Source organism: Panulirus ornatus, chromosome 30 (assembly GCF_036320965.1).
Source record: "Panulirus ornatus isolate Po-2019 chromosome 30, ASM3632096v1, whole genome shotgun sequence".
Classification (NCBI taxonomy): Eukaryota; Metazoa; Arthropoda; class Malacostraca; order Decapoda; family Palinuridae; genus Panulirus; species Panulirus ornatus.
This window is the reverse complement of record NC_092253.1, coordinates 3,461,338-3,485,000: the sequence shown is the minus strand read 5'-3', so window position 1 is coordinate 3,485,000 and position 23,663 is coordinate 3,461,338. Positions and strand designations below refer to the sequence as shown.

At 46.9% G+C, this 23,663-nt stretch overlaps 1 protein-coding gene across 6 annotated transcripts in view; it reads left to right on the top strand.

Moving 5' to 3' along the window:
• LOC139758333 (uncharacterized) overlaps positions 1 to 23,663 on the top strand; it is a 102,806-nt gene that overhangs the window by 55,320 nt on the left and 23,823 nt on the right. For 2 of the 6 annotated variants that reach the window (XM_071679611.1, XM_071679610.1), the window contains one exon: positions 22,165 to 23,107. In XM_071679611.1, coding sequence (XP_071535712.1) covers positions 22,165 to 23,107 — 943 coding nt within the window. Of the gene's footprint in view, positions 1 to 1,822; positions 2,099 to 7,981; positions 8,129 to 12,582; positions 12,625 to 15,916; positions 16,110 to 22,164; positions 23,108 to 23,663 lie in introns of those variants that run through there. The other 4 variants (XM_071679616.1, XM_071679613.1, XM_071679612.1 and 1 more) reach the window with 4 other exon arrangements.

The window sequence follows — 23,663 nt, the reverse complement described above, 5'->3', positions numbered from 1 at the left end:
CTAGCCAGTATGGCTAGCTGCCTCCCCTCCCCATTCCCTCTTTTTTTTAAGATGGGACAGATGCATGGGATTGGTCCCAGTGTTATTATCCCAGGTGGAGGTTTAAGTAAGGTGTGTTCCTCCGCGTAGCCTTACTTATGTACCCACCGATGTTCACTGCGTCGTTTTCTATGTATTACGAAACGTAGTGTAAGGGAGGTCAAGGCTTCGTGAATCTGATAATAGGCTTGCGTAGATTAGATTCAAAATGGTATGGTCATTTTGTATTATGCTAATGCTACTTCGTTGTGCGCTAAATGCTAATCTATCCCCCCCCCCCCCTCTATAACTGGTCTAATAATAATTCCTAAAATTGATTAATGTTATAATAAAATGTAACAATATCTGTTGTAATAAGTGCAGAATGAACTGTTAGATGACGCAAGGGGGAAATGTTTGTTGTCTGTTTAACGAAAACCTGTCCAGTCAATATTATTAAAGGAATTTCCCTTAGCCATTATATTTAACCCGTTTTATTACCAAAAACATATATGTAGAAAGATATACTTATTCCTGATCCAAGTGTACGTTATCCGAGTGAGTTATGCGTGCCTGATACCAGAGACAGAGAACACGAAGACTATAAAAATGCATAAAACTTAGTGATATATACTTTTGTTGGCATAACATCGCGTGGCATTTGTACACAGTTTTGAAATTGCCGTGACCTTATTAGATCCGTAAAATACCTTCGTTTCAGCTCAGAATAGAGATTTGGCTTAGTTTTTATTAATAATAATAATGATAATAATAATGATTATTATTATTATTATTATTATTATTATTATTATTATTATTATTATTATTCAATTTAACTGACACGATCTCGGCCAACATCTCTGCCAGAATTGCATAATGAGATTAACAATTGTGGAGGAAAGTTTGGCGTCGGATCTTCTCGGAACAGTTGGACTGTTTCTGCGTTTGAGGAGCAGTTGTGGGAACAGCAGCAGCAGCAGGTTTGCAGGTAAAATACGCGCGGCTTTAGAGAGTGGCAGCAGACTGGGTCGCTGCCCAGACGAGACACCCCCACGCGCGCTGTTTTCCCACATCCAGTATCATTTGGGTACATCGGGCTTGCCTCCCTCTAGCGCGGTGTCGTGCGTAGAGATTTACGATCGCTGGAGTTTATTTAAACGATATTTTGTTTACGAAAAAAAAGACGTTATAAAAGAGGAGTAAATTGTTAACATGATGGGTGAAACGATCGTTACTCTTGATTGAAAGTTGTGATCACGAAGTGGCAACAAGCGTGCCTGACATGACGTGCCGCGCCACCTTACGTAATAGTCCGCTGGTTGTCGCATTATTTGTGTCTTTCCACGTAAGTAAAGCAAATTGGTACATACATACGATGTGAGAGAATCTAATGATAAAGATATATTTATTATCCTCAATATCATAAGTCAGACCGGATAGGAATGCGCAAGTTTTTTAAATTTATTGACTTGGCTTCCAGACCAGCCGGTGAAACTCTATCATTTCCCACTAGATGGCTCTGCTCTGGACAGCGCCCAAATGTCCCGTTTTCTCTTACGACTTCGTCTTCGACTTCAATTTTGCGTTATGCTTTGATTTGATTCCTTGATTATAGATTCTTCCTCATTAATACTGCTTGACCAACAAATAGAAGGTATGAGAAAATAGCTTCGCAAGTTTAATCATCATAGGATGTATGAGAAAATGTGATGTTTCGAATAATCAAACCTTAAAATCATGCATACGAAAACCAAAGGGACGGGTTTTGGCGCGAATGCGACAATGCTGTAACAGACAGTTTTGGCGGGAAACCAGTGTTGGCGGGCGCGGGAAGCAGACGAAGACTATCACATTCCCGCGCTACGATTTGGCGCGCAAAGGTGTGTACAGTGTTTACTGTGCGTGTCGCGTATAGATGTGAATAGACGAAACGCGACGCCTAAGAATTTTAGGTGTGAGACACTTTCTCGAGCCCAGAATTAGGCCACCACCATAACTGGCACCATACTTCTACCCAATCAATAATTCCTGTCCCAGTGCAAGTGACAGACAAACACTACGTAAGCACTGCAACGCACAGGTTAGTACTTGAGTGTTATTTTCACTTGTATTTGTATTTTTAACCAGCTTTAATGTTGCCAGGTACTCATGAGGCATAGGTGTTTTTACCTGTATGTTATTTTAGCGAAAATAGAATATCGCCTGAAGGTTCATACTTGTCAAGCATTGCAGAGAAGGGAATTGCTCCGTTGAAATAATCAAACCGTTAAAAGTATAATTTCTTCGTTTCTGAAATTTCTTCAATATTTATATGTTTTGAAAACTTTTTTTTTAAACATTTAAAAATCATATTTTAACCTTTGACCATAATCCATGGGCGTCATAAGACTACCGGTGTTGTGGTTCTGATGTTCAGAAAATTAATGTTTCTCAGTGGGTCAGTAATCTGTACTATAGTGATAAATCTATATATACGATAGTGATAAGATAATCGCAGTCCAGCATCCAAAGTCGCTCATAAACAAGCCACAGCATTAACCATACCATGAGATGATGGTTAGTTTTACGTATTGATTGAATCTGAGGCATTTCGTCCCCTGAACAGTTCTGGCTTACGCCATTTTAAAGGTGTGTCTGTAAAAGCAACGCTAAGGGCGTTAGGCGGGCGCTCTGGTGGGAGGTACCTCCTCGTCGCTCCTGGGGCCACTACCACTGAAGTTGCGCAATGTCAGCGACGTGTCTCCTCAAATTTATATTTACGCCGGACTGGGATTACTCTTAAAGTTCTGCCTGTCATGTGACGTTTCCAACTTTATGTGATGGCATTTGGCAGATGTGTCTGGTGGGTTGAAGCGACTGTGGAATTTAAATGTCTGGTCAACATTTTTTAGACCAGTTTTACCCCGCAGCCAAACCTGTTATCCTGGCTGGCTAAGGCGGGCTGTCTCGGGGCCGCGGCGCTCCACTCCTCCGCCAGAGAAAGTAGTTCGCTGACCCGGCATCCCTCACATTTTTGTAATTTTCTATGATAATACAAAATGATACTGCTTCTTTGGCGTATGGAAATGTTGAGTCTTATGGATACTAGTGTTTGTCGTGTTCAGGCTACTCTTGATTAGCTTATTTCCAGAGAAACTTTGCAAAATATGGCCATAGCCCAGCCCTAATCTGCAATGCAATGCCGCAATATAACTTCCTGGACAGCAGAATTCCATCTCTCTTTTTACAGCCATGCATTCTCGAGGAGAGCAGAAGAACGTCTCGAGAATAAGTGTGGCTATTCTTCAGGTGGTGCGCTGCGTGGAAAAATGAGTGAATACTTATGTGTAATTTCACATGGGGCGGTACTCAAGGCCGGGTGCTCAGTGGCATCAGGCCTGCCAACACCCCCCCACTACAATCTGGCTCTCACGTGTACTGGGGAGGGAGGAGGAGGTGGTGGGAAGGGGCGGTATGCCGCTCAGGCGGTGGAGGAGGGGGAAGAAGGAGAGGGGTGGCACGGAAGGGGGAGGAGGATAAGGGAGGGAACGTCTGTAAGGGAAACGGGCAATTGCATCATTTGGCGTTCTGTACTAGGTGCCTACTGTCACCTGCACCCTGTGTATTGGCGCATATGGATAGGGAAGGACTCCTCCCCCCCTGTAAAGGATTTCCAGGACGTGTGTCGAGTAGCGATTGAAGTGGGGCGTCAGTTCGAAGGAGGACAGATATAACAATAGTTTTACTAGGTATGTTTCTTAATATATAAAACAGGTTTGCTGTCTCCAGTTCATTGAACTTACGAAAGCCACGATTGTCTTCATGGGTGAATGAAAGGGAATGACAGAACGACAAAATTAATATGTAGTAAGGAGTATGAATGGCACATGCTGACGTGAATGGTTTGTTGAACACCATGAGGAAAATCGGCATTTTTTTTAATTTTTCCTACAGACAGTGCCACCAGGCCAATGCTGGAGGGATGCGCACACGTCAAGATATGACACACACGCACACGCACACGCACAGATATATGTATATATGTATATATAGAGAGAGAGACAGAGGTAGAGACAGAGGTAGAGACAGAGAGAGACAGACAGACAGACAGCAACACGAATGTAAGTCTCCCCGTAACATACAATAATAATAATGATGATAATAATAATGAGAAAGATATGTAAATTATAAGGAATCGAATTTTGTAAATTGAACGGCTTATAAATACTGCTAAGAGCATTCCCGTCATAGTCAGTTCCAGCTGAAATGGTTCCCATCCCACAAGAGCGACGTACGCCTTGCACTTGTGGACGCCCGCGGCCGTAGGCTATATTTCACAAGGGGATGGTCAGAAAATAGGAAAATATTGGTATTTTAGGTAAAATATGATGAAAAATATCTTGCGATTTTTATTAGTATTGGCACGCAATAAGCAGAGTAGTGAATTTAATTTTGAACATTTCAAATGTGTGTGTGTGTGTGTGTATATATATATATATCGAATGAATTAAGAAATGGTAGACTGTAGTAATTATTTTTATCAATTTTTGTTATTTTTGCGTCTGATTATCTATGAGGGGAGGGTTCAGCTGCCCCCTACACCCCTTTTCCTGCGAACGCCGGTTCTGGGAACGCTTAGATAAACCACTGGTAGGACCCTTAGACTTGCTACCATTCGGTAATAATTTCCTGTTAATCCGTTCATCATTCCCCTCACATCCCCCAAACAACTGCCTCTCCAATTATGTAGTTACCACCTTTCCGACATCCACCTCCACCACCCCACCTACGACGCGAGCTTGCAATCTCTCAACTTTGCAAACCTCCCCTCACTCCCTCCCTCCCGCACTCGCTCCCTCCCTCTCTCCCCGCACCGCATGATGGGTGGAATGTAATGGTACAGTCTACATAAATCATACGGGTTTATCGCGCCGGTTATACCTTCCCATGGCCACCTGGCCTGGGCTGGCGGCGCAGCTGGTCGGTTGCTGGAGTCCACAGCTGGTGCAGGATCTATCGTCTCACCTGAATACCAGTAGCAGGTTTGAATCGGCTTCACCTGGATTTAAATGCATATGTATGTATATGTATATATGTATATACATATACGCTACCTCGCTAATGCGAGAGGTGGCGAATATGTATAAAAAAAGTGAAAATATCCGCTTAAGTTGGGTATACACCACTTAAGTATACCCTTCGAAGGTATACCCTACTTATGTGTACCCCATTTTCGTATACCTCACTTAGGTATACCCAGGGCTCTTGGGATACATGAAGCATCTGCTGTACGTCGTGTATGTAGAGGAATTTTCATCCACTGAAACGTTCCATTCGTGACTGTGGGCGAGGAGGACTCGTATTCCCTACGAAGTCATATATTATTGCCAAACCTTAAGAACAACCATATAGATGATGTATGTAACCTGCCTTCACTGGTGTATGTGCCACTCCCGTGACCCTTGCCACCTTCAAACCACCCCTAGGGTGTTGACCTGGAGTGGTCCAGGTGCTAAGCCTCGCCAGGTCACCAAGGGTCAGGTCCCTAGCCAGTTTAGCTTGGGTGGCGGGAGAGAAGGGAGTTGGGGGGGGGGGGGGTTAATGCCGAGGTCACAGGAGGTTTTCAGGTGACGTCAACGGGAGGAGGAGGAGGAGGGTGGGGTGGTTGACCACTCCCCCCGGCCAGCTCTTTGTACTTTATTTTTTGTAATTTGAATTTCATCGGTTCTCTGAAGCTGCTGTAATGATAGTCATTAATACAACTACTACTACTACTACTACTACTACTATTCAGTCTCTCTGGAAGGCTACTACCACAATTGGTCACTATGGAATAACTATTTGATTAAAGGAGAACTGAATATCATTGCAGTTAGGTGCGTTAGTGTGAGTATTACTGTGACTTGAGTCTGTAGTAGATCACACCCTGGTTGGAGTGTTTGTCTCAACGCTACTGTGTGAGCGCTACAGTATTTCCTGGCCCAGAGGGAGGAGGAGGCGGAGGAAATAATGAAAGCAAGAGTGGAAAGAAGAAGAAAAGATAGATCGAAGATGACGGATAGACTTGTACGAGAGGGTGTGTAAAGCAATTTTTGGACGCGCTAGAGAAAAGTTAAGGTCGCTTAGGATTCTCTCTCTCTCTCTCTCTCTCTCTCTCTCTCTCTCTCTCTCTCTCTCTCTCTCTCTCTCTCTCTCTCTCTCTCTCGTATATAGGGCAGCGGACATATTGATACACTTGTCAAGATGGGCCAGTATAACCCATGAGGATACTTGCAATACTCTTAATTTACAACTTACAGAGAAATATTGTTCTACAGGAGAACTTGTGATTTACGAAGTGTGTGGAGTGAACATTAATTATGTATTTATATGAGGTCAGGTTGGGTGGGTCCAGTCTCTCATGACCTCAACCTTTGACCTTACCTCACTTGACCTCAGAGGTGGGTGTACCCCTGCTTGCCCTAACAGGTTACAACACCGGATCTCACCTGACCTCAGGTCAGTGTGGCTGGTGGGGAGAGAGGTCAGTAATCTCCGTTGATCTCGTAATTGCGCCGTGACCTCATCTACGGCATAACTGGGTTCAGCAAGTATGGAATGTTGGTGTGGTGGTGGTGGTGGTGTGTGGTGGTCAGTATAGCGACAATCCTGAAATATGTTGGTGATAAACGATGTGGCGTTTGGGTAAGAGCTCACGCCAACGTATTGGCTCATATCTTTATTTCCACACATGACCTGATGAAAGTTGACTGGTATACTTTGTTTATATAATTGGCAATAATGATGAAAGATGACTGGTATTTTGGGTTTATATAATTGGCAATATAATGATCTGTGTCTGGTTAGATCCATTGCCATGTTATATTGCTCATGTTAACTGCGTCAGCACTACGAGATTAAATAAGATTCGATTTCAAAGTTAGAGAGAGGGCGTTTCTTTAACAGTGTGGTATGATAATTACTTTTAACGTAGCCTTATATATTTGACAGGTTACGTGTGTGTGTGTGTGTGTGTGTGTGTGTGTGTGTGTGTGTCTCGTCTCACTGTCTTAACAATGGTTGTGGCTTGAATATAGTTTATCAGATACCTCCTCTGTCTCTCCTTTTATGCCCCCCCCCCCCTAGCGAACGCTTTAGTTATTTATATTTTCGTATAATTAGATGTGATGATTCATGCGACATCACCATTAACCCCGACACACTCATACCCATCTTTTAACGTGGGGAGGGAGGAGCCCGCCCGCATCTCTCCCTTCACAGGGTGAGGGAGGGCAAATCTACGCCAGAGGGGCGGCGGAGAATTGTATAAGGGTGTGGTGGTGATGGTGGTACCAGCGTCCTTGCTCGGGGCATGGGGGAGCCAGGCCCATGACGTGTTTGCCTACGAACATTGGTCCAGCTGACGGATGTGGGAACACGGGGCTTTTGCCAAGTAGACGGAGGACTCTTCTTTACACAAACTTGTTTGCCGTTTAGATGATACGGTCTGAGTTATGGTATTGTTGTGTGTGTGTGTGTGTGTGAGAGAGAGAGAGAGAGAGAGAGAGAGAGAGAGAGAGAGAGAGAGAGAGAGAGAGAGAGAGAGAGAGATGGGGGTTTTTAACGCTGATATACAGACGGAGCGGGAGCGATACGGGGTCAGTGTGTTATCGTGGAGGTCATACGGTACAGACAGATGACCCCCAGCGAGGGGAAAGGTTATCATCATCAAGTCGTAGGAATATAGGGCGACCCTCACCAAGATATGGATGGACGGGGGAGGCTCTTGACTCTACTACAGAGACGCCGGGTCTTCCACCTTAACCGGTACACGTATCGTCTTGCTAAACAACACGCGATAAGGGGCCATGACCTGGCTGGGACCGGGCGCATCTGGGGAGGAGGGAGGGAGGGAGGGAGTGGTAGGAAGCGCGTGGGGGGGGGCGGCGGGGGGGACCATTCCCTAGGACCAACTGGCCTTAGGAGGGGGACCAGAGACTTCTCGCACCTATCAGTGGCAGGTGGCGAACTAGCGCGGATCATCTGTACCTCGTATCACGCTTTTCCATTCGTGTGCACAAGTCGACGCTGGTGATCCGGAGTGGTAGTGGTGTCGCATAGAAAGAGGGTATCCCGTGCACTGCAGCCGATGGTATGTATCCTCTCAATGACGGTGTAAGATGTAGGGGCAGCAGGGCAGAGCAGTCAGTGTCGAGGTTGTGAGTGTGTAGGGAGGGAATCATCGACAAGCTGATAACAGACGGGGGCAGAGTGTGGTCTGCACCACCTCCTCCTCCAGTGGTGGGGTCCTTGGGAGGATGTTGTTCCCACGGGTTTGTTTACCGTGTGTGCTTCCCACGACGCCCTCCATCGGCCGGCCGCTCAGGAACAACACACACTCGCCCCCAACTCCACCGATTCCTGTTGCTCAGTTGCACAGGTTCTCGTGCCCCTCAGTTTCCAGCTTGAGTTCGTGTCGTATTTTTCCTTAAGATGTTGCGATCTTCTCCCCGCGAGTTAAGCTGTACGTATCTCGTCCTTCTTGTGTGACTGTCGCCTAGTCTTGTGGTTCAACTAATCTAATGGGTCTTGAGGTCATTTTAGTTTTAAAGGGTCGAGAGGAAAATGAAAAATATCATTCCTCAGATTTCTCATTCAGCTTTCATCTCCGGCCGAATATGATAGCAAATATGTTATCCTTGAGGAGAAATGTTCATTTAGCCAAAGGAAGTGCGAGAACCTTTCCACTTCGAGATTTTTTTTTCATCTCAGATATTAAGCTAAAGGTATTTTTAGATACTATGTTTCGTACTATCTCTCCTTGACTTTTCCGTTCTGACGCTACTTCAGCTGTCTCAGATGTTGACAAAGCAACTTAATTAGGTAATATTTTATCCTCTCCATCTAGGATGTCCTCTTAACATCACTTAATTTTTACTTTTCAATACATACGTCAACCTTGTATCACTAGAATTCAGCAAGTATGTAACTATACATCCCTCAGTGTACACCATGGAATACATAATGTATGTCAACACATTACTACTGCAGCACATTCACTATGTAACTTCACATCAAATAATGTTTACCATTGAGTTCATAATGTATGTCAGTATAGTACTACTGCAGGTCAACCATTATGTAACTTTACACATTACGTTGTGTACAACGAATCACCACTAAATATGTAACGTATAAACTATAGAATTTAACCTGTAAAACTTCTTGTACTTATGTGGATAGGCGTCGCTCATATGTTTTTCCAAAGAGTAGAAGAATCCAACCCCATCTTGATCTTAACCTCTTTTGTGATTAGATTACCTAGTTGCTATTGTGACCCCCCCCCCCACCTGTTATGCCCTCCTAACGTAACATATCGTAAGCTAACCTAACATAGTCTCGGAAAACGTCGGATAAGTGTGGAGGAAGGAGGCTGAATCCCTAGGTGATTCGATTTTTCCATCTCTTTCCGTCACAGGGGCAGTAAGGCTGGTGTACCCGTACAAGAAGTTCTTAGGAAAAGTACGATGATGGTAGATGTGGATGGAGTGATGTGCTTGTGTGTCATGCCTAGTATCCACGTCCTCACAACCAGTGCTTTATTTCAGGCTCAGCACCTGTTTAGTGTTGAATGGCAATCAGATAGACGATGGAAGTGGTGGCATAATATTCCATCTGATTTTCGTGTATGTATGAGGTGGTTCGTTGGGTATTATGATGGAGGGAGACGGTCGGTTAGTATGATGGAGGGAGACGGTCAGTTAGTATGATGGAGGGAGACTGTGGTAGTATGATGGAGGGAGACGTGGGTAGCATGATGGAGGGAGACGTGGGTAGTATGATGGAGGGAGACGTGGGTAGTATGATGGAGAGAGACGTGGGTAGTATGATGGAGGGAGACGTGGGTAGTATGACAGAGGGAGACGTGGCCGTCAGCAGATTACAGGACTAGCATAGTGAGCCGCCAAGGTAAAGTGTATGTGGGGCTTATGGTCGGGCGGTGTAGTGACACCAGATGTAGTAAGCAGATAAGCTCGGCCCCGCAGTCATCCACGTGTTTTTAGGTGACTTGGCAGGGAAGATGGTGGTGGTAGTAGTAGTAGTAGTAGCGGTAGTAGTAGAAGTAGTAGTTCCGTGGGAACGGGGGGGTATGGGGGAAGTAGCAGTTAGCGAGGAGAGGGGGGTCCCGCGTGGGTCTAATAATAGCGGGAGGTAGTGGCGGCGTAGAGCGTGGCTGGGGCAGGCGAAAGGGGGGGGGGGGGCACAGCTAGACGCACATGCTACTTTCATATGTCTGGCGGACCCATCCGTCCGTCCCCCGGGGGGCACCGCTGGCTGGTGACGCTACCCCTCTAGCCACGCTAACACTCTACCCCCCCACACCCCGCACACCCCCTTCCTCCCGGTTTGTTGTATAGGGTACACCTGGGGCGGGTGGGCAGGTGTGTCTGTGGCACTGCCGTCTGCAGGTATTGATTAGAGGCCTTTATACTTATGTACCCACACTCTCTATGGCGCACGAGGCCCGCTCCATCTTCCAAGAAAACCCGCCCCGTAGAGGATCTGTGGAAGGAGTCCGTATCGGCGTAGGCAGTTTTGTGTACGTGCACGTGGCTGGTGATGCCCCCTCAGTGCGTAGTTGCCTTGTTAATGGACGTGTCGTCTTGTAAGTACGGCTGCTTTCCTTTTTTTTAACTGATGTTCCTACTTAACCGATACTGTTCCTCCGCCGTTCGTCATCATCTCTTCGTACCACAGTTGCCTTACGTAAGGGTCGGCTCGTCTCTCTCTCTCTCTCTCTCTCTCTCTCTCTCTCTCTCTCTCTCTCTCTCTCTCTCTCTCTCTCTAGAGGGCCTGGTCCCCGTACCCTAACATGTCTGGACGTGTTGGAGAGCAGACGGGCGGCGGCGGCATGGGGTCGGCGGCCAGCCTTCCTGGAGGCCCAGCCTCTCTTCTCTTCCTCCTCCTCTCCCTCCGGCCGCGTACCCTCCTCCCAGGCTATGCTGCCACCACGCCGCCGTTCGGAGAGGGATCGTTTCCAGCCTTCTCTTCAGCGTCTCCTTCGAGCTCAAGATTTTAATTACGTTTTCTCCTGAATAGTCGGGGAGAAAAATATGAGGGGAATAATCTCTTCGAAGGAAAATCTTGCTCTGTTGGTGGATTCGAATCGTTGTACTGGCCTGGGAATCTTGTTGAGAGAGTGTGGAATCTTAAATCTTGGAGTAGAATCCTGTACACTTTTTGTGGAAGGAGTAGAACCTTGTACCTTCAACAGGAGTGAAATCTCGTATTGGTTAGTAAGGGAGGATGGTGGATGTTGACGAGCTGGTCAAGCGGGAGTGGTGGTAGAATGGGAGAGAGGAGGAGGAGGAGGCTGGCTGGCGATCCTGTTGCTGGGAGGAGGAAGAGGTGGTGGTGGTGGCGGCGATCCCTTCCGATGCCTCAACTATGAAATATGAAGGTGCTTCCGAGAAGGGACGGTCCCTCGTCCACCCTCAGATGTAAACTAGATCTATACCGCGGGGACATATCCTCCCACTTGCATGTTTATTCTCCTCGTATAGTATATCATTGCGCCTCGTTACAAGATCGGTATTTCCCATTGGTTAACATTTTTATCGGCGTGCGTATGTGTGTAGGAATGTCAGTCAGGGCCTTGCGCGTTATATGGTAGGGAGGGGAAGGAAGGGAGACATGTTTGTAGGTCGTAAGTAATGAGATCAGGCTGTGTAACAGTTGCGTATGGTTGGCGGGTTTCGGGCAGCAGCACTTTGGGGTTGGTGTTACGGGAGGTGGGTAGAGTGACAGGCTGGTGTGAGTATGTATGGCGGACCCATGTGTTGAACTCGTGTGTGTGTGTGTGTGTGTGTGTCCTTGTTGTGGCGTAGGGGTGATCGCCTCTCTCCCTCCCTTCTGCTAGCCACCAATTCTCCCACCTGCCTGATGATACGATGCCTCCTTTCTCTCTCTCTCTCTCTCTCTCTCTCTCTCTCTCTCTCTCTCTCTCTCTCTCTCTCTCTCTCTCTCTCTCTCTCTCGTCTCCCAGTTTGGGGGACGGCGGTGAGGGGCCGTAGCACTGGGGGCTATATTACTACCCGCTGGTGACCAGCCTGTGCTGGTCAGGAGGGTTGGTTGGTCGGTCGACCCTCGGCTATTAACACTCGTGTGTCCAAGTGGCCACCACCACTACTGCTGCCTGCGTCAGAGACACCGCCTGTAATTTTACGTTTTCTTCATAAACTGGTATGGGCGAGGTAGGGAAGGGGAATGGTTGCTGTTCTGATGGGGGGTAGAGGGTTAGTGGGGAGGAAGGGGAGAATGGTGTGAGAGTACGGTCTTGGGTAAGGGGAGGAGGTTGGGGAGAAGAGGAGGTAAAGGAGGGACATGAGGACAATAAACAAGTGTAGACGGTGCTGGGTAACAGGACGCCGCCTCCAGCCGGCCCTGTTGGACCCAGAGTACACAGTGTGGGACGACGCGGGGTAGGGTGGTGTTAGGGGAGGAGGAGGGGGGGACGGGACCTGTTGATCCCGCCCCACACATACACACCCCCTCTCCTAGGAATTGGCCTCTCCCTCCCTCTCACCAGTGATCTTGTAACAACCAGCTGGTGGTGATTATATGTCATGTTACTGGAAGGTTAACCAGGTGAGCGGAGTGATTCCCAGACAGGGAATATTATTTACGATCGTCGTTGTCGCATACCTGGCATTCCCAGCGTCGTTACGACACGGTGGCCTGTTGATGTGTGGATCCAGTTGTATTCCTACGAGCAGCGTAGGATTTCGTTTCAATCCTTTCATGAAAAAATTGTAATAGCGGTCTTGTTATCGAATTAGGCGTTGCTACAGAGTCGCGCCTATATATCGTAAAGTGGAGTGTTGCGTCCATAATGTCGTAAAGTGTAACGTCTCGCCCGCTTGTCGTACGGTGAAGCGTCTAACCCACGTGTTGTAATGTGAAACGTCTCGCCCAACGTTGGGTCGTAAAGCCAGGCGTCGCATCCACCTATATCGTGTAAGGTCAAAGCGTCGTCCCCACCTGTCGCAAGGTTAAGCATCTTTACGACGTCGCAGGTGGGAGGAGGGGGTGGTCTGGTGTGTGGTAGAGAGAGAGAGAGCTGGCGTCACATGAGGAACGGGACGGACCAGCCTGGGTGACGCAGAGGTTTATATATGGAGCATGATGGTGCATCAACAGCAGGAGAAACAATGCGGCAGAGTGTATGTGTGTGTGTGTCGTTGACACCAGAGTTGTGTGGTCTAGTTGGTTTTAGAACAGTCGTTTGGTACGTAGTGATGGTGGTAGTGTAAGGCAGGTGTTGTTGTAAGTGTGTGGGGTGGTATAGCTTATGGTTGATGGGATGGTACTCAGTTATAGCGGAAGAGACAGACGCACCCCGACCCTCTAGCTAGCCAGTAGACTTCCGTCTGTATTAAAAAGAAGTTTTCCCGCTTCAGGTTTGGGGCGTATGGGAGGTGGGTTTGCGGAAGATGGTGCTCTTGGCGATAACGGCCGGCTCTGTCCATCTGGTTACAAGTGTGATTATAACAAGAGTGATGATTCGTAGGTGTAAGATGCGACGAGAATTTCGTGGAATTGTTGACTCGCTTTTGGAGACAAATGCCCGGGTTCACTTTTTCCTTAGCTATAGGAGAAAAATACTACAGCCTCTCTCTCTCTCTCTCTCTCTCTCTCTCTCTCTCTCTCTCTCTCTCTCTCTCTCTCTCTCTCTCTCTCTCTCATAAACAGCCTCGTTATTACCCATTGTTCTGTGTCTGTTTGAATTCCTTTGTATTTCCTTGAATAGTGTACAGTATATAGTATATGGTAAACAGTAGGCGTGTTTTAGCTTAAATACTTTCGTTGAAGTTAATCCAAATGTTGCCAGTTGATAAAAGTAGTTCGCTTCCAGTATACAATTCGTTATATTCGTTATATTTATGTTGAACCTTATGTGAACAGTTCATTTATCATGTAACTTGTGAAATTATTTGATGATTGTTGCCCTGTCTTTTGAAAAAAAAGAAAATACCTGTGTATCTTGTAGTGTCACTTTAATTTTTTTTTTTCATCGTCGCCACCTGGGTTACGGTAGGTAGGTAGGTAGGTAAGTAGGAGTGCGCAATAAACCCGTCCTTCTTGAGGCACAAATGAATACGAAAAAAAAAAAGTGATTAAGTGAATGTTAATTGATACGGTGCTGAACTCGAAGCAACAGTTAGAGAGAGCGTGTATAGACATATTCCCTTTGATGAACTAAAGAGATTTCGTGTGTGATTGTCGAAGTTCGTGTGTCAGTATATATGTAGTCAGAGCCAGAAACACTTGTGTGTACCAGAAACGCGAACAAAAAAAAAAGGACTCATCTCTTCATCAACACACTGGGTAATTCCCAGCCTGTGGCCCTTATAGTGGCTGTGGGAGCCGCCACAGGTGTTTAGGGGGGGAGGGATTTCACGTCTACACTGGTCTGCTATCATGCGGATTCCCTCCCTCCCTCCCTCCCTCCCTCCTTCCCCCCATCCGCCAGCATCACCGCCACGTATGACGAAACCCGTTGCCTTACCTCGGCCGAATAGCATCATTTTCTTTTTAAGATGAATCGTACAACCCCGGAACCACCTCCCTTATACAGGGCTTCTGCTGCAGCTTCGAGGCTGCGCCCCATTCAGGAGCAGGGAATTTACGGTGGCCCTTGGAGAGATAGAGAGCTTCGTGGAGGCGAGACTTGTACTCCTTTATTGTCCATTGACGATGATACAACCTCGACGAAAGTGACTTGATTAACGATGTAACCACGAACGGGGGAAATTCCAGCAACACACACACACACACACCAACTTAAGCTAGTGTGTGTGTGTGTGTGTGTGTGTGTGTGTGTGTGTGTATCTGCCCAATGATAATTTCTGCTTTTATTCGCGAGGTAGTGTGTCATGATAAGAATAAAAATGAACTTATATATCACCATCATCATCCTAAAAGAAGGGGTAAGAATTGGACGTAAAGGTTAGAAATAGGACCTAAAACTGAAGACACCTATGATTGGCTATGGTTTGAGATGGGGCTATTCTCGTAGCGGTGTGTGTGTGTGTGTGTGTGCGCACGCACGAGCTGTGGCGGAGCCGAACTGCAGATTCTTAAGGTGGTGGTGGCGATGATGTTGCAGTACCTTCTAACCCGAACTGATTTATGGAGTCCTGGTCATGGTTGGATAGAGAGAGAGAGAGTCGAGAGGTTTTGGTATGGTGAATGCCTGCCTCATGGACTGGAGAATAATCGTACATGTCGTCCAATATTTTTTTTCTTCGCCTTTTTGAAGTTTGCACAGAAGGCATCGGTGGTCCCATAGGCCATCAGAACTGACGGTTTCAAAGCGTACTATGATACCTAGTGTGGTGGGAGTGGTGGTAGCAGTAATGGTAGCGGGAGCAGATTACCATCTCGTGTGTATTCGCTGAGTCAGCATTCGATTAGGCCAAGTTATCAGACTAATGAGATACCATGCGGGCCGAACTTAGCTTACATCCCTGGGTCACCCGTGGTTGGTTGGTTGGCTGTAGCCTCCTGCAATTCGTAATTTATCGTCTCATTAGATTGTTAAACTAATATGATGGGTAGGGTCCTGAAAGTAGTAGTAGTAGTAGTAATAGTAGTAGTAGTAGTAGTAGAGGTAGTAACGCTTGCGGCATTTAAAGCGCGAAGAGAGTCGTTGTATCCATGATGCCATGTTCATAATTTTTCACTACTGTTAAATGTGTGTTCTCGAGCGTCGACGCCAGACGGAAAATACATAAATCATTATGACCCTGACACGTCCTATGGGAGACTCTCCCAGGAACCGTAAGCCAGCGAGAGTCAAATGTTAAAAAAAAAGAAAAAAAGTGGAGAGTAAAAGCTCGGTGTGTGTGGCGGGACGTTCATTCATAGTGGCGGCGGTGTGTGGCGGGGTTGGCAGGCCTGAGCGGAGTAATACTCACTCCAATGGATTCTGATCATCAGTCTTAGCGTAGACCGGGTGAAGGGAGCACGTGTCTCACTTGTGTCGTGCGTAAGGCGTTCCCTTATACGCTCGTTTCCAATTTTAATCTTGGACTTAACTGGATTTTAGTGACTCAGCCTACTTCTGCAAGGTAAGAGCTAGTATTGTAAACCGATGCTACGGCATTGGAGACGTTCTGTAACGTAAACATTTTTACATTTTTTTTGATGCTTGTGCTTTAGAGGTTTTTGACGTTTGGTTTAGTTTTGTGGTAGGTGTTGATGGTGTACTGTGAGTAATGGACAGTTATAGCCACACGATTATTATGATGTTTCTCCGTAACCACGCGTTGTGTATCCCGGCTTGAAATAATATGAAAAGGCCCGATGAATTTAAAAAGTTGGCACTCGCGGAGTTGGAGGAAAATCATGTCCCATGTCCGCTGAAGACACGGTATCGTTTCCCAAGTGTTATTGTGAAGGTCGATGTAAACCACCTGTTTACGCAGATAGTAAGTGATTAACATAACACAGATGGGGGGAATGCCTTGCCCATGTTGACTGGTGAAGCTACGTATATACAAGTTAAATCACTGACCTGAACGTGTAACGTGTGTAATTAATGCATGGGCCAGGTATTGTTAGTTGTGTGTGTTATGGGGAAGGGGTGGATGGCAGGCGTATGTGTACCGGCGAGCTGTGTGTGTATGTGTGTGTGTGTACGTGGCGGGATGTGTGCGCGACGAGGCGTGGGAGTTAATGGCAAGTGCACCAGACACGTGGGCCGGCAGGCGTGTAGTGCTTCACCTACCCTCTACCACCTACCACTCCTGGGTTTCGCCTGACACTTGTGTTGCTGATTATATTTTGTTGCGTCCATTTGTGTGCGTGGGTGTGTGTGGTTCTAGCGTCCTTGTTGCAGCGGTGTTGCTCTTTTATTGAACCCATATGCTCGTGTCCCCCAATGAAACATTTTAGATTTCACACACGGCTCTCTTGTACACACGCCTTTCCCATCTTGTTTTCATGCATATATATGTAAATGCATACATTAATACCAATTGTAAGAACTTGCAATTGTTTTACTCGTACTTGATGAATATTTTGTATGTTTTGACTTTTGTGGCGAGTGTGACAAAATTGTTTGTTGTTGGTGGGGTCGTTGCTGGCGGATGGGGGTGGAATGCAGGGTTCTTGACATCGTTTTCACCCGTGTTCTGGGAAGGTCAGGCTTCTGGCTCGCAAGGATGGTATCTGTGTGACCTAGAGGGGCTAGTTTTTAGTATTTGTTTCAATCAGCAGAGATGTAGTCATGGTTCTTTGATGAAATGTTGAGAAATAAGTTGTTTGAATGAGATTTAAAAGTATTCTGTGAGCTCAGCAGATGGAGATGGGATGTGCAATAATAGATGGTTGGCATGTGGGGTATATTTGGCCGGTGGCATGCATAGTATGGAGTACAGCTGGTGTGTTTGATCGTTCCTACACTCTGTGTATAATGTGGACAACAGTTCCACATTGCATAGTGTGAAGGATAGGTAGTGCATTGCATTGTGTGGAGAACAGCTGTTGCTTAGCTTAGTGTGGAGGACAGCTGGTGTGTCTGTCTGGCCCTGCCTCTTGTCATTCCTACAACCACTACCATAGAAAGTGTGTTTTCAAAGTGAGTTTGACAGTGTTGTACCTTGTTGTGAAGAGATTTACGACCCTGGCGCCGTTAACGGCCGAGATCCCACACCATTCAGGATTTAACGTAGGTGTACTCCGCACTCGTAGTACTAGACACGCCACATGCGTTCCCAGCACACTAACGGACAGTATGTTTGGTAGAGACGATGTGATGGGTAGTTAGATACATTGCAGCAACAGTTTCCCCAAGTTGGATTATACTTTGGAATGTTCATTTCCTATGTTGTAACCATTCCCAGAGGTGTATGAATAGAAAATGGAGGAAAGGACGTTACAGTCGAGATGCCTCCTCCGGGAACCGGAAATAGAGAAGCGGCCATATGAGTAACTTTTCCTGGAGAGGTGTCAGGTGGTGTTGAGGCTGCTGGGTCCCCGCACAGTGGAGGGGGACGGCCCGGGTGACTGTTGCATAATGTGGGGTTGCAGGAGGCCTCGTGCACTTACTGGTGCTTCCCGCCAACCTAGGTTCGTGAATGCATCATTCCTGCCACTGTTGTGGTGTGGTGGTGGTGCACAACACTGACATGCGTATGTATATTTGACATTGGCGGTAGGGGAGAGTAGACTAGGTTAGTGGTTAGGTTGGTGAGTTTGTTGTGTACAGTGTTGACGGTGTTGGTGCAAAGGTCCGGGGAGTGACATGATGTGATGCTGAAAGAGGTTAGTGACGCATGAGAAGTTGGCGTTGGTGACCGCTGAAAGTTGTAAACATGAATTTGAATATTAGATGTAAATAGAGTTGGAATGTTTGAGAAAATCGATAAACAAGTAGTTAGCTGTTATATTTCATTTGAAAGAAGACTGGTACTAGTGGTTCAGAATTTAGTATAAAGCGTAAAAAATGCTGATGATATGAATGATTGAATAACAGGAGAGTTGTCGTTAACCGGTTTTAACAAAGTTTCCAGTTTTGCTTCATCCCGAAACTTGAGAGTTCTTATCACGTACACGAAAAGGTGGTGTAAAGTGTGACAGTTTCCACTGAATTTGTCGGGAAGAACCCTCGATTCGTTGGTCATGCTAGACTGGCAAACTTGAAGGACAATTTTTGGAGAAGGTTGCTTGTGCTGAGGATTTATTTTTTCCCGTCTTGTGGTACACAAAACTATACATACATTCCCAAGAATAAAAAAAAAAGGCCAAAGAGGTTTGTATGTATTATAGATATCTTTAGCTTTGATAACTTGGACGTGATAACGATTGTCGTTATAGTACTAGTACATATAGATAAGGAGATGGGAGATAGACGGTTGTCATTATCATAGTACTGGAACATATAGATGGAGTTAGATATATAAAAATAGGTAAGAGAGACGAGAGAAGGAAAAAAAAAAGGAAGTGATGTAGCTAGTGTGTGTTAACAAGTCGACATTCATATACACAGTGACTAACGTAACATGACTCACGTGGCGTCATGAGCTGGCTGAGTCGGGCGTGTGTCCCTCATGTTTCTTCGCCTGGTGAGGGGGGAGGGGGGCTTACGCGTGACGTTATGCACCCACCTTGCTGCCTCCCTCCTTCCCCACCTGCTGCCATCACTGGTCCTCCCACCTCTCACTAGGCCAGACACCACGGGGATGGCGTTTAATGGCCTCGCGGTACCGTATGTATGAAGACTATTTATAGATTTGTCTCCCCAAGGGCTACGGCACGGGGAGGGAGGATACACTCTCCTCAACAGTAATGGATGGTAACGGGTTTGACGACCATGAAGCTGTGTGTGTGTGTGTGTGTGTGTGTGACCTATACTAGCCAGTCCCAGGTGGCAGCTTAAATGGAGCGAATGCAGGCTTCTCCCGCTGGTGGTGAAGTTTTTGTCTTAATTCCCAGGGACTTTAATCAGAGAAAGTAGAGTGGAGTTAGAGGTGGTTGACCCCCTTGTCATCATAAGGAAGGGCATAACTTTTGTAGAGGTTTGTGTGTGCGCGCGCTCGCACGCCTGTTACAGGAAAGGGCATTACACACGTGTTACCATGTCTCAACCTTATATATATATATATATATATATATATATATATATATATATATATATATATATATATATGATTTCTTTCGTCTGTTTCCTTGCGCTACCTCGCAAACGCGGGAGACAGCGACAAAGCAAAAAAAAAAAAAAATATATATATATATATATATATATATATATATATATATATATATATATATGCATTAGGTTATAGTGATGCGCGTGATCTGGTATTTGTTGACATCCACGGGTCAAAAATTAAACAAGATAAATCCCAAGTGCACTTTCATGTTATGACATCGTCTGGGTAGCTACAAGAAATCACTCCTGATATCTCCCCTGAAGATGTAATAATCACACGAAAGTGCACTTGGGACTGATCGTGTATCATTTTTCATCGTGGTTATCAGCATATTTATATAGTATTTTACGAGGATATCTCTGTGCGTATCCCCGTCTCGACCGTGTGTGTGTGTGTGTGTGTGTGTGTGTGTTGGGAAGGTCAGACGCAAGGTGGCAAGTGTCAGGTTGGCAGCTGGAGGCAGGCAGAGCCAGCGGCATCGATCCCCCAAGCCCGGGGCCCTTACCCTTCCTCCCTCCCTCCTGCTCCCGATCCTAGCCTTCCCGCCAAATTGTCAACTCTCCCGCCGAAGCCTATGGCTTCCCTTACCGTCGTCCAGTTGTATTTATATATATATATATATATACATACATTGCGTCTTCATATGATATGGTTTGAGTGTTGTATTTGGCTTTCACGTGTATTCCTTTATTGTATCAATGTCTATTTAGTTTATCAAATCACAATTTATTGAATATGCGTATAAAGCATAGGTTTGGAGGATATATCGAATAAGTGTATATAGTATATGTGAGGAAGATACCATATTCATGTAAGTATCAAAGGACTGGACGCCTTTATAGAAGGTTCACGTCATCATTGCTCACACCCGCGCGCGCGCGTGTGTGTGTGTGTGTGTGTGTGTGTGTGTGTCGTGGATCTTGTGGGAGAGTATTGCAACACATGAGTCAAGTGTTGCAGTAGACGAGAGATCGTGGTAGATGTATGATTATATTGTCATGAATGATGTGGTATTTACCAGGCACAAATAAGTGTGAAAAACTGTGCTAGATGATCGCCCTTGGTTATGTATACGCCTGATTCTGGGAGGCGTGTTGGAGGTCGGGGAGGGGAGGTTAGATTTCATCATGTATCGCAATGGTGGCTGGGTGACATGGGGAGGGGGAGGGAAGAGGTCGTACTGTCTTCGACGCAGGGAGAGGGGTGAAGGAAAGAGGGATGTGGGGAAAGTGACCGGTAATTTCAGAGATTAGAAGTATAGTTTATCTTTCTTTCCTTATTTGTCGCTTGGGTTGTACCATTTCCCATTTTTTTTTCCTTGTAAGATCAGTTGGCCAAGTGCACCACTATGGGCTGGCCACACGGATCGCCTCGGTTCTTGATTACGCTGCCTGGGTAATCGTTCTCATCCGGCCTGGTGGTGAACCCTGGGATTGCCAGGCAGGCAGGCAGGTAGGTCTGTCGGTTGGTGTAGTTTGGAGTTGAGGAACAACACAGGATGAACTAACAAACTTAGGTCCCTCAGTGCAACCAGCCTTGGGAACCAAAACAAGGGACGTAGATCGTTAGCACGTATTTGTATTATTCCGATAGATAAACGTTGCGTAGGTGATCCACTGTTAAGAGTCCAGATAACGCCGTCGGACATGGATATGCGGCGTTGCCGAGAGAGAGAGAGAGAGAGAGAGAGAGAGAGAGAGAGAGAGAGAGAGAGAGAGAGAGAGAGAGAGAGGACGCTAATTAGCACAGGTGTGACGCCACGTGGTAGACCATGTGAGTGGACGCAAGTTGGCACAGGTGACGTTAGTTGGTTATCGGAGGTGGAAGAGGGGGGGTAGCGGGTGGGTGAGTGAGTACAGGTGCACAGCGGAGGGCAGGGAGGGAGGAGGAGGAGGGCTGCTGCTGCTGCGTCTTCGTTCACGTGGTGCAAGGTCTTGCTATCGATTCTTTGCGTCCAATTCGCTGCTCTTTCACCGCCGCCCCGCAAAGGGGAGGGAGACTTCGCATAAATGCGGTGACTCTTAGTTCGTCGCGCGGACAGTTTTCAAGCAAGGACGGCGGAACCTTCCGTGTCGTAGGGGAATAACGTCGCTTTAGGTGACCTTACGTCGTCTTTGGAAGCTCCCTATAGTACGACCGGGTCGGTCTACTGCCGAAGGTCTTATACAGGAAATGTTTTGGTCGTCTTGGGTGATAATACGATGGGTGATGAGTGTGTGAGTATGTGAGGTAACGCAGCGTCTCTCTTCAAAAGAGTTTAGTCATGGGATGATTATGGGTTTGGATGTTTATCTAGAGAGAAAATTGGCGTTATCACAGTTCACACTGTGAGTAGGTATGTCTCATACTGTGGCAGTTTTTCCAATTACGATAGTCTTCAGTGACTAGTCTAGTATAGTTTGGGTAATGTTGGGCACAAAAACTCTTTTTTTAAGTATTTGGTAACAGGAAACTACTTCTCGTATTCCAGGACTACCTGTGGTTGGGCCCGAACGCCATGTTGGAGTTGGACCCGGACGCCGAGTGGTCCCAGGAGGGACCCACACTCTCTAACGACATCTGGAAGAAGTTTGAATTGATCCCCACCCCGCCCCGCTCCCCCTTCAGAGACACGGACGACCTGCTGTCTCCTTTCCCCAGCAAAGTCACAGAGTTGGACTTGGGCACTTTGCCCGACCTCTCCATGCCCTCGTCTATCGAGTTGCCACTGCTGCTCGAAGACGATGATCTCCCTCCTAACTTCGAGCCCATAGATCTGGACGCCCACCTACCGGATGATTTCCCAGGATGCGAATTGGGTGGCTTGCCCTGCGCTCACGGTATAGGACGGGGGACGTGCACTAGCTGCACGCAGCTGGCTCTGGCCGGGTCAGAACTGCGACACGACTGCATGTGGGTGGGGACGTGTACGGCCGAGGCCCACAGTCACCATTACCACCCCCGGACGCACAGAGACTCAGGGTCGCAGATCACGGACCTGTTGATGGACGCCTCGACGGCCACTCTAGAGGGAGCGGCGGGCTTCACACTCATCGCAGACATCCATCCCGATGACGACGAGGAAGACAGTCACATGGGCGACGTGGAGGAGTCCAGCCTCCACCTCTCCAGTCACCACGTCGCGCGGCCAGACACGCCCTCAGAATCATCCGAAACGGACACGGACGACGACCAAGACCAACGGGACGAAGACGACGACGATGACCACGAGCCCCACCTAGAGACGACGATCACCAACGAATACGGCGTGTGTCACGAGGAAGAAGTGTACACGACAGACACACCCACGTCCTCGGGTATCGTGCACGTGGACCACAGTTACCACTGCTTGAGAATACCTTCTCCCACTCCTACATCGTCGTCACGCCAGTACGCCAGTCGCTCATCGCTGCTACACACGCCATCAGACTCCGGTAAGTAGCAGTTGTCACGCGTTCTGTCTCCCCCTCCAAACCCCTCTCACCCATATCACGTTTTTTCTGTAAAGTGAGTCACTTGGACGAGATTATGTAGCGCCTGGGAATGTTCTCGGGAACGTGAGTCAGGAAGCAGCAGTGTCCCTTGCTTAACTACTACAGCTTTCAACACTTTCGTGTTTTGTAATTGCCTAGCCACAAGACGTTGAATACAAGTTATGCCAAACATGTGAGACATCCGGAGTTGACTCTCTCTCTCTCTCTCTCTCTCTCTCTCTCTCTCTCTCTCTCTCTCTCTCTCTCTCTCTCTCTCTCTCTCTCTCAGCTTCTGTGAGGAGTGATCCACCAAACAACTTTTTGAGGTTATGATTTACAGAATCTCACCAGAGCTGCCGTCGACTTCCTCCTGCGCCACCTTTATACATTTTGACAGTTGGCGTACGGCATGGTGGTAGTGTGTGGTGGTGGGTGGGAGACGTAGCATATAATAATAGGATATTTTGTCCCGCGTCTTTATTCACCGTTGCAGGGTCAGTAAGACGGTGTGTGTGTG